This window comes from Xyrauchen texanus, chromosome 16, assembly GCF_025860055.1.
Source record: "Xyrauchen texanus isolate HMW12.3.18 chromosome 16, RBS_HiC_50CHRs, whole genome shotgun sequence".
NCBI lineage: Eukaryota > Metazoa > Chordata > Actinopteri > Cypriniformes > Catostomidae > Xyrauchen > Xyrauchen texanus.
Genome location: NC_068291.1, coordinates 42,367,660 through 42,386,269, shown reverse-complemented (window position 1 = coordinate 42,386,269; position 18,610 = coordinate 42,367,660). Strand labels below are relative to the sequence as shown.

The 18,610-nt window shown below is 37.7% G+C and overlaps 1 protein-coding gene across 3 annotated transcripts in view; it reads right to left on the bottom strand.

Moving 5' to 3' along the window:
* The window catches only part of supt3h (SPT3 homolog, SAGA and STAGA complex component), a 149,336-nt gene that overhangs the window by 52,304 nt on the left and 78,422 nt on the right, over window positions 1–18,610 (bottom strand). For all 3 annotated transcript variants that reach the window (XM_052146170.1, XM_052146171.1, XM_052146172.1), the window contains exon 3: window positions 16,251–16,335. In XM_052146170.1, the coding sequence (XP_052002130.1) occupies window positions 16,251–16,335 (85 nt within the window). The remainder of the gene's footprint in view (window positions 1–16,250; window positions 16,336–18,610) is intronic.

The following is an 18,610-nucleotide window of genomic DNA, read 5'->3' as shown; positions in this document are numbered from 1 at the left end:
TGGGGTTAGTGAAGGCTTTTTCCTGGCTCACAAAACGGTCTTCTGCTAAATTTCAGATTAATTTTAGTAATTGCTCTAATTTTACACATTGATCAAAGCGGGCTGCAAAAGCTGGGAGACTAAAAGAAGTCGGTCTGGATTGGGATGGGATGGCTCCGGGAACACTGGGATCTCTGTGGTCATTTTCCAGAGCGTGTTGACAGTTTACTTGAGCAGCGAAGGACTGTTTTACCATTTCTGAGATGCCTGACTTATCATACGACAGAGGAGTGTTTTTACCCATCTCGATATTATCGTTTATGGTTTCACTAGAAAAAAAATGTAAAGAAAACAGGAGGCCAAATGTGAAACGTAAACACAGACGTGGAGGGAGGGGCTGATGACAGTTTGATTGACAGCTGGCCTCTGCACCAACCCTGCATGCTTTCTTTCAAAGAACACTTAAAAAAAAAAACTAGTAATGTATTGATATACATGTAGACACTCTAATATGAACTTTTGTTAAAAAAGAAAACTAAAAAAATAAGTTAATCTGAAAATATAAAATCTGTCAACATTTGCCAACCCTCATGTCCTTCCAAACCCATATGACTTTAACTTTAATTCTTCTGCTTTTATGGTACTTTCATGGTGTTTTATTTTATTGTGTGTGTCCTTTTTGGAGCTTAAGAGCCTGGTCACTGTATGCTTTCATAGTATGGAAAAGAGCAGCATGAACATTCTTTCAAATATCTCCTTTTGTTTTTCACTGAAGAAACCAAGTCATACAGGTTTGGAACGGTATAAGAGTGAGTCACTTAATTTGTGTTTATTGTTCCCTAAAAAAAAAAAAAAAAAGACCAATCCAGAAATACAACCTCTTAATGATTCAATACAAAATCAAACACATAAAATATTACCAAAGTTTCATAAACAGGAGCGAAAACATGCCGTGTGCACTGAAAGGCTTCTACACAGTGCCAACGACTACAGAGACAGATTTCTGGCCTGGGAAAGCATACAAGTCTTGTTCCCTAATTAGAGGGATCAATTTTAATAACGACACATTTTCGAGTGGCACGGGCCTCTGGTTCATGTCACGTTACAGTGCAGCAGGAAAAGGCCGCGCTTTCATGCAACAGAATGGCAGAAGTCAAATAAACAAGCCTGCTGAACATAATTTCCTCTCGACTGCTACCGCGGTGTTCTGAAATGAAATCCATTATTTGATTACACTGGAAAAGGTAACAGGAAGACCAGGGAGAATTCCACTCACAGCGGCCTTGTAAAGATCTATTGCACCGTTTTCCTTTGAAAAGCAGGAAAACAAAACGAGCACTCGTGTTTACAGAAGTCACCTACCAGACAGACAGATTTCACGTTACTTAAGAGGGAAACCTCACTCGTTTGTTAAACGCACCGCCTGAAAATCTGATTTGAAGGCTGACAACATTTAATTTTCAATGCAAACCTTTGTCAGTTCAAACTAGCCTGGCCATTCTCCGTTGACCTCTCTCATCAACGAGGCGTTTCCGTCCACAGAACTGCCGCTCATTGGATGTTTGTCGTTTTTGGCACCATTCGGAGTAAATTCTAGAGACTGTTGTTGCATGAAGATCCCAGAAATACTCAAACCAGCCCGTCTGACACCAACAATCATGCCACTCTCCAAATCACTGAGATCACATTTTCTTCCCCATTCTGATGGTTGATGTGAACATTAACTGATGCTCCTGACCCGTATCTGGATGATTTTATACACTGCAGCCACACGATTGGCTGATTAGATAATCGTATGTTTGATTGTTGGAGCCAGACGGGATGATTCGAGTATTTCTGTAACTGCTGATCTCCAGATCGTTAAGACAGTATATGTACGTGCCCTGTACGTGTTTTGGAGAAATTCCCCCAACTATCGTAACAACCCTTTGAAGATGGTCGCCAAGCAACCGTTATCGCAAGAGCACAAACTCTTACGTGGTCAAGACAGAATGTTTTGCTTGTGTTCTGCGGTTTAACGGTGATGTTTGGAAGCAGACTTTATCAATGTTTGGCGAAACTCAGAGTCCCTGAGAGACGGGCACTTTGATAAATAAAATAAGGGATTCACATTTGCACCAATAACAATCAGATATTAAAAACATGTTTTGCTGTGTGCCTAAAAACACCAAAGATAACCAGATTTAGGAATTGACATATTCTGCAGTGAAACTGAGTTTTATATGCCTGTGCACATCTCCTTGCCATGATGCTACGGTGTTGCCAGGTGAATGCTAAGCTGATATGTGGTTGCTAGGGGATTCTGGGTGGTTGCTAGGTCGTTGTGTATTGGCTCAAGTCAAAAGAGCCCACCTAAAAAGAGCCTAACCCCACCTATGAGGAATAGTAATAGCGATATTTATTCTCTCTGGCTGAAAACGTAATTTTCTCGCTGAATGTCTTGTCCAATTCAATCCCCCACTAAACACCAATAGAAGATGTTTCGTCATTCAGAACCTTACACTTACAGTATATAAACCACATCGTGAAGGAATAAAACTCGGTTGTCTTTGATAAATATACGAAGTTCTGCAACATCTAACAGTGTGGCTACAGCTGGGAGGTCTCTGTGTTTGTAACAGTGTGAAAAAGCAAATGTGTTGTCAACAGACGACGCTACAACGACTTATTTCTAAGAATGATGAGACCACACATTCTTAAACTCCTCGTTCCCCCTGGAAAAACTATACCAAGGCCATTTATTTCAACAAAACACTTTGCCAATTTGTCATGCCCTCTCGACATGAGAGAAGGTAATTGATTTGGGCACCCAAGAGCTTCTGACATACGTCAAAGCGAGCACCTGGACGAGAGATGGCAGGCGTGCTTCCACAACCCACCCTGTTTCAACCCCAAACATCCGGGCGAAGTTCCCTGACAGAGCGGCAGGCGTTTGGGCTTCGGGACGGGTCGTGCGCTGGATCTGGCAGACGTCTTGTAACCAGACTCGCCACGCTCCATGCAGATGAATAGACTTCTATTACATTAAAACCAGCCCGAGCACTGGAGACCTTCCTTAGTGCTTCTTGAGCTTTAAAAAAAGAAGTCAACGGTTAAATATATCTCGCTCATTATTAACCGAGACCACCTATCACGCTCGGAGGTAGACAGCAGAGTCCGCATAATAAACAGTGTCAACAAAATGTCATAAAAATGGCAACCAGGCAAATAGAATTATAAAAACAAAAACAGGTCAGGTTAGTTTTGCTTGCTAAGGGTTTCTTTAATTTGGCAGAACACACTGATCTAGTAAGATTAGGTTTTGGACCGCTCATGACCTTGTTTTGCCTGAAAGGAATAATATGAACTTTAAAAGTTGCCCAGGAAAGGTTCGCTGATGTAAATGACAACTTGGAAAGAGAACGGAAAATATTTCTAAAATGTTTTATATTAATAAAAATGAAAAGCATTAACTGTTAGACTGTGTTTTCATATAAAAATTCAAAAATGTATTTAGATTTTGCTTAAAAAATATTAAGTGTATTTTTTATAAACATTGGGATTTGTTTTCACATTATTGTCATATTAATTACATAAAACGAATGTACATTTCCACCCAAAATTGCCATTACATTAATGCAAAGCATTTACATTCTTATAAAAATAATGTACAAAAATAAGATATATTTTAAAGATAAATTATTAAAATTATGTATTATTCAGATTTAATATAATAATATTTTAAATACAAATATTATTATTATTTATCATTGTGTTATTTTTTTATTTTAAAGAAATTGAAGCCTATTTTTCTAACCAAATTATTTTATTATATATTTATAATATATATATATATAAAATAATTATATACACTTAATAAAATAATTACAATATATATATATATATATATAATAAAAAAATATTTATATATAATAAAATAATGATATATATATAAAATAATTATATACACTTAATAACATAATTACAATATATATATATAATAAAATAATTATATATATTATAAAATATATATAAAAAGATAAATGATTAAAATTAATCATATTATGGTGATAAAATATAATAATAATAATAATAATAATGAAAATGCATTATGTTTTAATGTGCTAATAAAGGCTTCATTTTATTTTTGCAAAATATACTTTATGTATTTAAAAAAATTATAATATTTCGATTGATTTTGGGGTGAAATGTTAACATTAAAAAAAAAGTAATTTTAACAGCTTGGAAAGGTTTGAAATGGTGTTGCCTCCTAAATGTTCATTACTGCAAAACATTCACATTCTTATAACAGTAATGTGAAAAAAATATAGATGAGATATTATTTACAATAGGTATTTATCCATTATTTATGATTTACAGTAAATTAATAAAATATCATTAGGTGGGAGAATAATCTCTTATTGTTCATATAAGTAGGCTTAATTTTCTTTAAGCAAAATATCCTTTCTTACATCATTTTTGTTTGATTTCGAGGTGAAATGTGACCTGGACAAGCTTTTTGTGAGTCACGAAGATAAGTTGTGCTTTTTGACACCTTGGAAACTTTGTAAATGAGGTGTTACCTCCAAAAATACCTTGAGGGACATCAGGTGTACAGTATTTCCCTCCTCTGAGAGACTAAAAACCTCCCTGAACTTTACCAGCTGCTACTGGTAATAAAATTGATTTGTAAGTTGGACTCATAAATATATTCAATAGAAACATAGACTTTGGCCATTTTCACATGCCCTAATCAAATTTACAGCAGTGGTCTGTACTGAAAGAGTCGTATAGCTCATTTGCTGTCGTTGCAAAAAACAAGACCCTCGAAACTGACACAAACACCGGACTCAGAGAAACTCCTGAGGAATAATGACCTACCAAAGTAGAGCCTGCCAACTTTTGCACCTGGAGTTACAGGAAACCAGCAAATGAACTTGCTTTCACCAGTGGAGTATGTAAAGGGATTTTTCACATCCATATTCAGTTGTTCTCCATCCAGTCATTCCAGTTAGAGGAAGGCTGACACTGGATTAACACATTCCCACGCAGATTACACAATTTAAACTAATAAAACTCCATCAACTGTCTATAAATGAGCAGTACAGGTGTAAAGACCTCACAAAACTGTCTTTTGTAGAGGCCAGATCCTTTATGACATCCTCCTATAGGACATCATTTTTGGTGGGAAAACAACAGCACACACATCAGTGAGAATTAGAGATGAATTCTGCCATTTTATCGTTTAAGTTGGTTTGCCTCACTCTTAAACATTCCAGGCTTATATCAACATTTAATCAAATGTATTAACTTCAAGTTGACAAGCTAACTTTAAACTAATCTCTCCTTGGGAAATGGCCAACTTTAGCTCTATATTTCCATTCTGTTATTCATCTTGTTCATTATCTCACAATCGTGTCTTGCAATTCTTGCAAAATTAAAGTGTCCGAGCTTGACCGGAGCATATATCTAAACATCTGCTGCACCCACTCATAAAAACACTTCCATTACAACACAAGCATATTCATTTTCTAAAAGTTACAGAGTTGAAAAGGTGCTGCATAACAGGATTGACCTAGCTCTTGTTATATAGAATTCAGTCAGGCCACTAGAGGACACTGTAAGGATCCAATGAGAGATGCTCAACACTACAAACCCAAACGAGTGACTCATGGTCAGCTTAAGCATCATTCTAGACATTTTGTCACTGTACAAATACGTAAGGTCCTATAGAGAACCGAACGACAGGTTCTAAACTATCTTCTGTCATGTAACGGCTAGATGTGTCTGTATGAAGTCAGACCAGCTGCTGTCCTTCCAGTTCATAGAACTCATCACATGCACGAGTGACATCAGAGGGGATAGTGACCCAGGAACCCAGAAAGAGTCAGTGTGCACTGGACACCTCTCAGTCCATGTCCTGCTCCAGACTTTAGACAATATACCGTCTCTTTCCTGCTAGGATTTGCAAATAGACATGAACTGAAGTGAGAAAACATAGTGAGATGATGATACACAGACAGACAAATAGTCACAGACAGATACAGTAGATACTGCAGACAGACAGACAGATAGATATGACAGACAGACAGATAGATATGACAGACAGACAGATCCTGTAGATAAACAGACAGACAGAAAGATATGACAGACAGACAGATGGACAGACAGGTGATCAGTAAGGCAGACAGACAGATACTGTAGACAGACAGATCATGTAGATAAATAGACAGACAGACCGATATGACAGACAGACAGGAGAGACAAACAGACAGACAGGTAGATAGTCACAGACATATAGACATTGTAGACAGATAGACAGACAAACATACAGACAGATACTGTAGACAGATAGACAGATATGTCAGACAGACAGACAGACAGATACTGAAGAGATCTTGACAGACAGATCCTGTAGATAGACAGATAGACAGACAGAAAGACAAACAGACAGATCCTGTAGAAACTCAGACAGATAGATAGATACTTTAGACAGACAAACAGATATGACAGACCAACAGACAGATTAGATACTACAGTCAGACAGACAGATCCTGTAGATAGACATACAGAAAGACAAACAAACAGACAGATCCTGTAGTAAAACAGACACACATATGACAGACAGACAGACAGACAGACATATCTTGTAGATAGACAGACAGACAGACAGACAGACAGACAGATCTTGTAGATAGACAGATATGACAGACCAACAGACAGATAGATACCACAGACAGACAGACAGAAAGACAAACAGACAGACAGATCCTGTAGATAGACAGACAGACAGACAAACAGATAGATAGATACTTTAGACAGACAAACAAACAGATATGACAGACAGACAGACAGATACTGAAGAGATCTTGACAGACAGATTCTGTAGATAGACAGATAGACAGACAGAAAGACAAACAGACAGATCCTGTAGAAACTCAGACAGATAGATAGATACTTTAGACAGACAAACAGATATGACAGACCAACAGACAGATAGATACTACAGTCAGACAGACAGATCCTGTAGATAGACATACAGAAAGACAAACAAACAGACAGATCCTGTAGTAAAACAGACACACATATGACAGACAGACAGACAGACAGACAGACATATCTTGTAGATAGACAGACAGACAGACAGACAGACAGACAGATCTTGCAGATAGACAGATATGACAGACCAACAGACAGATAGATACCACAGACAGACAGACAGACAGAAAGACAAACAGACAGACAGATCCTGTGGATAGACAGACAGACAGACAAACAGATAGATAGATACTTTAGACAGACAAACAAACAGATATGACAGACCAACAGACAGATAGATACTACAGACAGACTGATACTGTAGACAGACAGAAAGACAAACAGACAGACATATCCTGTAGATAGACATACAGACAGAAAGACAAACAGATTCTGTAGATAGACATACAGAGAGAAAGACAAACAGACAGACCGATCCTGTAGACAGACAGACATACAGACATACAGACAGACCGATCCTGTAGATAGACAGAAAGTCAGACAGATAGATAGATAGATAGATACAAACAGACAGACAGATATGACAGACCAACAGACAGATATGACAGACAAACAGACAGATATATACTGTAGACAGACAGGTAGGAGACAAACAGACAGACAGGTAGATAATCAGACAGACAGATAGACACTGTAGACAGACAGACAGATAATCTCAACTATTCATACACGATTAACTAATCCAGATTCTGACTGTTTTCAAAGTGAGACACTATAAATCGTAGAGCACTTAATAACAGACACTTGAGAGGGCACGCTAGGTGCAAAACATGCATCTATGTCTTCAGTCACACACACCACACAAACACACACTATGCTTTGTGTCTACACTGACAGAGCGGTGTGAAAACTACAGGCCATCTGGGAAGGATTTATTGTGCAATTTGGTTTATTACCTCTGTGGTCTTCAGCTAAGTAGCTCGCTCACAATTACAGTCGGACCGGCACTACACCTGGCCTTTCCTAAAAATAATAAATCCACGAGGGAGGAAGCAGAAACTAATGAAGGGTTATCACCATCATGCCCTGTTTAGTGCTTACTGCCGAGACGAGGGGGTTATTTATAGTACTGCGAAAATAAACACGTAATAGTGCCGTATTACACTGTAATACCAAACAGATTTTGCGCAAACAGTATCATGATACGATGAAATGACTGTACAGAGATTCCGAATGAAGAAAAACACATTTATACTGAATACCTGCCACATCTTGAGGAAATTGCAAGGTGGTGAAAGGTTGTAATGCACACAGGTTTATCTAAAACCTTCTTCATCTGTTTGACTAGGGGTGGGCGGACTGACCAAAATGTTATATAACAGTAAGAGTCATTTATGTCACAGTACTGGTACAGTGTGCATCACAATAAAGTCATTTTTGTTGACAATTCAATCATAAAATGGTTTACATGTCTATTTTTGGATAACCTAATGAATTAAACACTATATAAAAGACAAGTACTTTATCTCATTTAAATATTTTCTCTTTTTGTTTGGAACTTGAAGGACACAAACCATAAGATAAGATTATAAACAACTGTAAGATAAGTCTGGCATCAGTGCGTAAAACAGCTTCACATTATGTAACACTTCAGTTAAAAACAAAGACTCACAATTGTAGTAAAACTACAATTATACAACGGATCGTTCCAACTCTAAACTTTTAATTGGATTATAAACCACATTTAAAGTCGCAAACAGGCTAAATATGCACACCTGTAACTGCTGTAATCAAAGATATTGTTCGGCAGCTGTATTCTGCTATGCGTTGTGCCTGTCAACATCCCAATTTTTTGGGTAACCTTCCACAAGTGTCTCACAATAAGTTGCTGGAATTTTGTCCCATTCAGACAGAACTGGTGTACCTGAGTCAGGTTTGTAGGCCTCCTTTCTCGCACACGATTTTTCAGATCTGCCCACAAATTTTCTATCGGATTGAGGTCAGGGCTTTGTGATGCCACTCCAATACGTTGACTTTGTTGTCCTTATGCCATTTTGCCACAACTCTGGAGGTACGCTTGGGGTCACTGACCATTTGGAAGACCCATTTGTGACCGCACTTTAACTTCCTGGCTGATGTCTTGAGATGTTGCTTCAATATATCCACATCATTTTCCTTCCTCATGATGCCATCTATATTGTGAAGTGCACCAGTCCCTCCTGCAGCAAAGCACCCCCACAACATGATGCTGCCACCCCCATGCTTCACGGTTGGGATGGTGTTCTGTGGCTTGCAAGCCTCACCCTATTTCCTCTGAACAATGATGGTCATTATGGCCAAAAAGTTCCATTTTTGTTTCATCAGCCCAGAGGACATTTCTCCAAAAAGTTGATCTTTGTCCCCATGTGCACTTGTAAACTGTAGTCTGGCTTTTTTATGACTGTTTTGGAGCAGTGGCTTCTTTCTTGCTGAGCAGTCTTTCAGGTTATGTTGATATAGGACTTTTTTTTACTGTGGATATAGATACTTGTCTACCTGTTTCCTCCAGCATCCTCACAAGGTCCTTTGCTGTTGTTCTGGGATTGATTTGGTTCATCTCTAGGAAACAGAATGTGTCTCCTTCCTGAGCGGTATGATGGCTGTGTGGTCCCATAGTGTTTATACTTGTGTACTATTGTTTGTACAGATGAACGTGGTACCTTAAGACATTTGGAAATTGCTCCCAAGGATGGACCTTGATTTCTTTTGATTTTCCCATGATGTCAAGCAGAGGCACTGAGTTTGATGGTAGGCCTTAAAATACATTCACAGGTACGCCTCCTATCAGAAGCTAATTAGCTAATTGTCTAAAGGCTTAACATCATTTTCTGGAATTTTCCAAGCTGCTTAAAGGCACAGTTAACCAGTGTATGTAAACTTCAGACCCACTGAAATTGTGATACAGTCAATTAAAAATCAGTCTGTAAACAATTGTTGAAAAATGACTCATGTCATACACAAAGTAGATGTTCTAAAACTATAGTTTGTCAATAGGAAACCTGTGAAGAGGTTAAAAAATTAGTTTTAATGACTTCAAATTTGGTGTATGTAAACTTCTGACTTCAACTGGATCTCTTATCTCAATTGTCCCACAGTTATACGTCTTGCCACATGAAACATCACACAATCCTTGTTCATTACAAGGAAAATGTGTTATTAATGAGTGTGTAAATGACATTCATACACAACACTTCGTAACACATTGCTCTGGATGTATGTTACAGCTTTATCATGCCTGCCATAGAGAAGACTGTGATATATCCACCCTCTGACCTATACAACACATCCTATGGAAACAGTTTGTAAATTAATTTAGTCTGTCCTGGCTTTTATGTGACGGCACGTGGGCTCTACGATTAATCTTTTTAATAGTGTAATTTATTACACGTTACTGCTTTCTGTCCATCTGATTGGAAGCTGGTGCTTCTATAAATCTGTCAGAAACATACAGGCCGAACATAAAATGAACAAGACACGAATGTGAACATCCGGCGGTGGGCTGCAGGAAGGACGCTTCCTCTTCGGCCTGTGAAGCAGCTGTTAACTTCGGCCATGCAGGGAAACAGATGAGAGGACGTGTGTGCTGCGGAAAACGCCAGAACTTTAAACAGACTCCATTGATCTCTAAAATTAAATGACGTGCATGAAGGGGCTCCACAAAGTTTAAATGAATAGTTCTCCCAAAAATGGGGGAAAAAACATAAATAAATGAATCAAATTAAAATAAATAAATTATCCTAGCCACTCTTTTTCTTATAATGAAAGAGAATGTGGACTGCCGCTGTCAAGCTCCAAAAATGACAAAAAAAAACACCATAAAAGTGGTCCATGTGACCAAGTTGATATTCACAAAAAATCTTCCAGTGAGTTGAATTAGCGATCTGGATTAGTCTACTTCACAAACGAATCATTTTTGTGGAGAACCGATTCATTGAGCAGATTCAAATCAAAAGAACGGTTCACTTGGGAATCTCTTCTTTTCTCAAGAACACGACAAGTAAATCATTTTCAGTAAATATTGACTTAAATTTCTATCTGTTTCCCATACAAAACTTCAGAAGACTTGGATTAAAGCACATGACTCATTCGGATCAATTTCATGGTGCTTTTTTTTTTTTTTGTCATTTTGGACAGAGGAGGAGTTGAGTTAGTGACTTGGATCAATCCAACTGGCAAACAAATTATTGAAACCAGCTTTGTGATCAACTGATTTATTGAGAAGATTCAACACAAAAGAAAGATTCACTCATTCGTGAATCGCAGCAGGGCACATGTCTTAGTTTTCAGTAAACAATGACTTAAAATGTGGTCTGTTCCCCCACAAAGATTCATAAGACTTGGATTATAGATGCATGACTCATTTGGACCACTTTTATTGTACCTTTTTTTTGGGTTGACAGCATAAGTGACCACTGCGCCGATTGGACCGTTGCGCAGGGGCCTCGAAACCCAAAGGGCCCGGAGCTCTAAATCAATCAATTAATTATTTATTTTGAGATATCTATTATAAATCCACGTAAATGCCATCCTTTTGTGAAATACCACTTGTTCGGCCACAGTATGGAGGACTTTTTTAAGTGAAAATGTTCAAGTCCTGGATGCATTTAATGTTTAATGATAAAGCGAAAAATCCTTAATGCCCCAAATATGTGCACGGTAATCTTTTGTAACATTTGGTTAAGCGCAGGGCTGGACTGCTAATCTGGCATACCGGGCATTCTCCCGATGGGCCGACACACTTTGGGGCCGATCAGGGGCGGACTTGCCACCGGGAGAACCGAGCGGGCCGGTGGGTCAATAAGCTAAACATATTAAGTCCTCTTTGCAACCTGAACTTTATAAGAATATCAATTTGTAACAGCAGCGCTGAAAAAGCTTGATGCAGCGCAACACAAAATTCAGAAGACTTGGATTAAAGCACATGACTCATTTGGATCAATTTCATGGTGCTTTTTATTATCTCGCTTTGGAGCGTGTCCACATTCAATAATATCATTATACGGAAAAGAGAGTCCCGGGATATTCTTCAACTATTTACCTTTTGCGAAAGTTTCATAGTATAAAAGTAAGTCATTCAAGTTTGGAACGACATGGGGTGAGTAAATAATGACAGAATGTTCCCTTTAAGACGGGCTGAAATGGTCTGCACTTATATAGTGCCTTTTTAACCTTAACGGTATTCAAAGCGCTTTATACTGTGACACATTCACCCATTCACACACACACATTCATACACCAATGGCGGCAGAGCTGCCATGCAAGGTGCTAGCCTGTCGTTGGGAGCAACTTGTGGTTCAGTGTCTTGACCAAGGACACTTCGGTCAAGACACCTAAATCTTTTGTAGTCAACAAATCGGCAAGACGGAAACAGCGCTACGCAAATATTTAGCTTGATTCGTCTTGGATTTGCTGCTCTAAGACATTTTCACGTAGATACTATTCGGTTTCTATACAACCACCGTGATGTTTTGGCTCCAAAAATACAGAAAAGACCACACTGTATACTCGCAAACCAAGTCACGAAAACAGAAACGGAATTGACAAATTTGAGCGTGTAAAATAAAGCGTAGAATCTGTTAGGTGGGTTACACTGAGAAGTGCACAGACCACCGGCTTACCTGATTTAAGAGCTCTCCGACACGACAGGGTAAAGGTTAAAACAATGAACATGAAGAGTGACTTTACTGCTTTTTGCGAAGGAAGCGCACCATGGAGTTACGGGGAGAAAGGTTAAATCCACCGCAATGTGTCAGAGCTTGCCACACGACCCCAAAGAGATAATTCTCAGACAGAGTTTCCAAACTAGAGGCGCCCTTCGAGCGTAACCAATTATATCGCGAGTCAGCGTGCCAGTAAAACGCAGGCCCATATTTGTTGGGTTGTGTTCAGGGGAATTCTGCTCTGCTACAGTCATTGTTTTGATTTGCTTGTGGTAACGGCATGACAAGGTGTAAGCCAGGGAGAAACAGTGTTTATCTAAGCAGTGAAAGCAATTGGCTTTGTAAGCACAGATATTTACTTAACTCGGCGCAATTCTAATATCACATTGCAGCGGTCGGCCTGAACATGATCCTTTTCAGAAGACTGGAAAAGACGAGGAAGCATTCAAAGTCACTGGTGTTCCCACTCGTGAGGAAAACAGGCAGCCTCTGATGATGCTATTTATACTTAATTACAGATTTCAGTAAAACCGTTTTCCAATGCAAATGTCAGCAGTGGTACATATGCACCAGGTTTTTAAATAGGTTTTTTTTAAAGATATTTAATTAATTTATTATTTTTAATGAATTAAACAAAACTGATGAGAATCATTAATGACACATCGTCATATCAACAATCATCCATTAGTTACTCTGATTTAAGTCTAACGAGCCTTAAGTACGACACATTAACAGTTCTTGTTCATATGGAGTTGGACACGATAAAATGAATGACTTGCGGTTCAGTCGTTTTTTTATTTCTCTAAAAACAATCGGCTCATATGGCCATTCATTCGAGAATAGGACTACTCGGGTCACGCAGTACATTTTGCTCTTTAGATTTAAAAGAACCAGTTAATAAGATTAATTCATGCTGCATGTTTTGTGCTGTGGATTCAAAAGAATCAGCTTGTAAGAATCATTTGTTCCAATATTGGACAACACTAGTCACGCTGCAGTTTTTGAGCTGTGGATTCAAAAGAATCAGCTTGTAAGAATCATTTGTTCCAATATTGGACAACACTAGTCACGATGCAGTTTTTGAGCTGTGGATTCAAAAGAATCAGCTTTTAAGAATCATTTGTTCCAATATTGGACAACAATAGTCACGCTGCAGTTTTTGAGCTGTGGATTCAAAAGAATCATTTGTTCCAATATTGGACAACAATAGTCACACTGCAGTTTTTGAGCTGTGGATTCAAAAGAATCAGCTTTTAAGAATCATTTGTTCCAATATTGGACAACAATAGTCACGCTGCAGTTTTTGAGCTGTGGATTCAAAAGAATCAGCTTTTAAGAATCATTTGTTCCAATATTGGACAACAATAGTCACGCTGCCGTTTTTGAGCTGTGGATTCAAAAGAATCATTTGTTCCAATATTGGACAACAATAGTCACACTGCAGTTTTTGAGCTGTGGATTCAAAAGAATCAGCTTTTAAGAATCATTTGTTCCAATATTGGACAACAATAGTCACGCTGCAGTTTTTGAGCTGTGGATTCAAAAGAATCAGCTTTTAAGAATCATTTGTTCCAATATTGGACAACAATAGTCACGCTGCAGTTTTTGAGCTGTGGATTCAAAAGAATCATTTGTTCCAATATTGGACAACAATAGTCACGCTGCAGTTTTTGAGCTGTGGATTCAAAAGAATCAGCTTATAAGAATCATTTGTTCCAATATTGGACAACAATAGTCACGCTGCTGTTTTTGAGCTGTGGATTCAAAAGAATCAGCTTTTAAGAATCATTTGTTCCAATATTGGACAACACTAGTCACGCTGCAGTTTTTGAGCTGTGGATTCAAAAGAATCAGCTTTTAAGAATCATTTGTTCCAATATTGGACAACAATAGTCACGCTGCAGTTTTTGAGCTGTGGATTCAAAAGAATCATTTGTTCCAATATTGGACAACAATAGTCACGCTGCAGTTTTTGAGCTGTGGATTCAAAAGAATCATTTGTTCCAATATTGGACAACAATAGTCACGCTGCAGTTTTTGAGCTGTGGATTCAAAAGAATCAGCTTCTAAGAATCATTTGTTCCAATATTGGACAACACTAGTCAAGCGGCAGTTTTTGAGCTGTGGATTCAAAAGAATCAGCTTTTAAGAATCATTTGTTCCAATATTGGACAACACTAGTCACGCTGCAGTTTTTGAGCTGTGGATTCAAAAGAATCAGCTTTTAAGAATCATTTGTTCCAATATTGGACAACAATAGTCACGCTGCAGTTTTTGAGCTGTGGATTCAAAAGAATCATTTGTTCCAATATTGGACAACAATAGTCACGCTGCAGTTTTTGAGCTGTGGATTCAAAAGAATCATTTGTTCCAATATTGGACAACACTAGTCACGCGGCAGTTTTTGAGCTTTGGATTCAAAAGAATCAGCTTTTAAGAATAATTTGTTCCAATATTGGACAACAATAGTCACGCTGCAGTTTTTGAGCTGTGGATTCAAAAGAATCATTTGTTCCAATATTGGACAACAATAGTCACGCTGCAGTTTTTGAGCTGTGGATTCAAAAGAATCAGCTTCTAAGAATCATTTGTTCCAATATCGGACAACACTAGTCACGCGACAGTTTTTGAGCTGTGGATTCAAAAGAATCAGCTTTTAAGAATCATTTGTTCCAATATTGGACAACACTAGTCACGCTGCAGTTTTTGAGCTGTGGATTCAAAAGAATCAGCTTTTAAGAATCATTTGTTCCAATATTGGACAACAATAGTCACGCTGCAGTTTTTGAGCTGTGGATTCAAAAGAATCATTTGTTCCAATATTGGACAACAATAGTCACGCTGCAGTTTTTGAGCTGTGGATTCAAAAGAATCATTTGTTCCAATATTGGACAACACTAGTCACGCGGCAGTTTTTGAGCTTTGGATTCAAAAGAATCAGCTTTTAAGAATCATTTGTTCCAATATTGGACAACACTAGTCACGCTGCAGTTTTTGAGCTGTGGATTCAAAAGAATCAGCTTTTAAGAATCATTTGTTCCAATATTGGACAGCAATAGTCAAGCTGCAGTTTTTGAGCTGTGGATTCAAAAGAATCATTTGTTCCAATATTGGACAACAATAGACACGCTGCAGTTTTTGAGCTGTGGATTCAAAAGAATCAGCTTTTAAGAATCATTTGTTCCAATATTGGACAACACTAGTCACGTTGCAGTTTTTGAGCTGTGGATTCAAAAGAATCAGCTTGTAAGAATAATTTGTTCCAATATTGGACAACACTAGTCACGCTGCAGTTTTTGAGCTGTGGATTCAAAAGAATCAGCTTTTAAGAATCATTTGTTCAGATATTGGACAACACTAGTCACGCTGCAGTTTTTGAGCTGTGGATTCCAAAGTATTGTCTCATAAGAATCATTTGTTCAGAATCGAACAAAACTGGTTGCTCTGTATGTTTTGTGCTGCTGATTCAATAGCAGTGTTGCAGTGCACCTTTAAAGTAGCAGGAAGTAAAACAAGTTGTGATTGCCATTTCAGGTTGACTTTAATTGCGTTGCAAATGCCTTTAAGCTTTCTTCGAATGCTGTTTATACTTACGAGATTGATGAGCTGGGTGTGCACAATGTCTTCCACCAGCGCAGCGGTCTCATGCAAGGGTCTTCGAGAGTCACCAAGGGCAAACCTGCAAATACACAAATTTAAGAAAAGTGGTATTTATAGAAAATCTTCACCTATGTTTCTATGCACAATATGTTTTAGCACTAGAAGTGCTTGCAAAACACTCACTAAAAGTGGTCACACTTTAGATTAGGGGGCCTTAACTACATACAAGACTATGCGTTTACTGTGTAACTACATGTTGTTCTGCAAAATGCCCACATTTTCTGCAGTGAGGTTGAGGTACGGATAAGGTTTTGTGGTAAGGGTTGGGTTAGAGTTAGGGGTAAATTTAACAGTGTTACTACAAATGCAATTAAATGCAAGTACTATAAATGTAATTACAATGCAACAACATGTATGTACATAACAAATGCATTGATTCAAATGGTTAATTTCATAGTAGTTAAAGCCACCTAATATAAAGTAGGTCTCTAAAAGTGAATTCCAAAATCTTAATTTTAATTTAGACATGTAATATAGTGGAAACACTATTTGAATCACATTCATAGTGAGTAAATGTTCATAAAATTGCACTTAACACATGCATTGTCAGACGGCTCGAGTAACCAATGCAAGAGAGCCATTTCTAAATAATTTAGGCCTTAATTCACTGTTTTTTCCCACACTGTAGCTGCCAAAGCTTCCCACACTGCAGTGTGCTTAATATCGACACTGTGGTTTCATCCAATAGTAGCGCAAACCACCGAATGGCCACAAACTCTCGCCTTTAAGAGAGGAGGAGATGAGAACTACCATAAGAAGAACAACAGTTAAGATGGAAGAGGCGTCATCAAGCAACACGTTTGGCTTGAATCATGACAAATGATTTACTCTATTTAATTTAGAATTTAAAAAATAACCCAATTTATTTCGAGAAATTGTGTCATTTCACGATAAAAAACCACAGCTGAGTTATGCTTCAAGGGAGAGTTCAATCAAAAATGAAAATTCTGTCATCATTCACTCGCACTTATGCAATTCCGAATTGGAAGAAAAAAGGGATAAGGGTTTGGAATTACATGAGGGTGATTAAATGATGACAAATGCTTTATTTGTGGGTGAACTATCCCTTTAAAAACTTACATATACTGCACTGTAAGTGGCTTGTTGATTACTTTTACTGTCAGACTAGTTTGTTGATTTATACTTACCACCCTTAAAGTACTAAAGTAAATTAAACTCCAGCTGCATGGAAAGATGTAAAATATTATAACAAGGACCAAATTAAATTTATTATTTACTTTATATGGTTCAAAGAAACATAAAGGAACTTATAGAATCAGCTACCGCTAAAACTCTGGCTCCATGCGTCTGCTTATTATTGGATATCTCAACCGTAACAGTCTCAATTAACTTTTATTGCGTTCCTGTAACTTTAATACTTTTTCACCTAAATGCATTTTCATCCAAATGCCTCCCAGAGGAAAATCTGTAATTTACTCCAGTTGTATAATTTATTCCGTTTGTTTAGTCCCAATGCATTTCGGCCCAGACCAGAAAACCAGCGATACAGAGACTCAAAAATAATAAATCACTTTCATTCTGTTCAGTTTAACGGCAATATATACAAAATAAAATTTAAAGGGATAGTTCCATAATTTTTTTTTTTTTTAATCTCTCACATTTGTGTTGTTCCGAACCCATAAAATATGACTTTATTTCTTTGATTGTACACGTGGTAGAATGTTAGACTCAGTCACCATTCACTTTCATTGTATGGAGAGAAAAAATGATGCAATGAAATCGAATGGTGACTGAGGTGATCTTTGTGCCTAACAATCCTTTTAGTGCTGCTTGGAAGACCTTAAGTCATGCAGGTTTGAAAAATGGTCACAATTGGCACACATCACAAACACACACAACAGCAGTGATTTGTGTCAATGATAAAGTGATGGGGTAAGGTGCATTTTAATTACCACAGAAGCACACCAAGTCCTAACAAGCACCAAAACGCAGAATGAGACGTTTTTGTCTGCAAGTGCTTTTCATGCAAATGAAAAAAAAAAGCGGCTTCACGATTGCTGTAACAAAGCGGATAGCCACAGTCTGCCGGCTGATTAATATTGTGGAGGATGAGAGTTTAGGAGACTTAATGCCCAATGAAAATGTAACCTATGTAGAGACTAGTTATTTTATTTAGTCAAACTCCCACAAAGTCTTTGAGAAACGTTTAATGTAACTCGAATTGGTGCTATTTTAAGTGCATTTCTATCTTTACACTGTGGAAGGCTTTGTTTGGAAAATGTTAATAAAGCATTATATTGTTAAATGTTGTTTAATTTTTTATACTAAGGAGG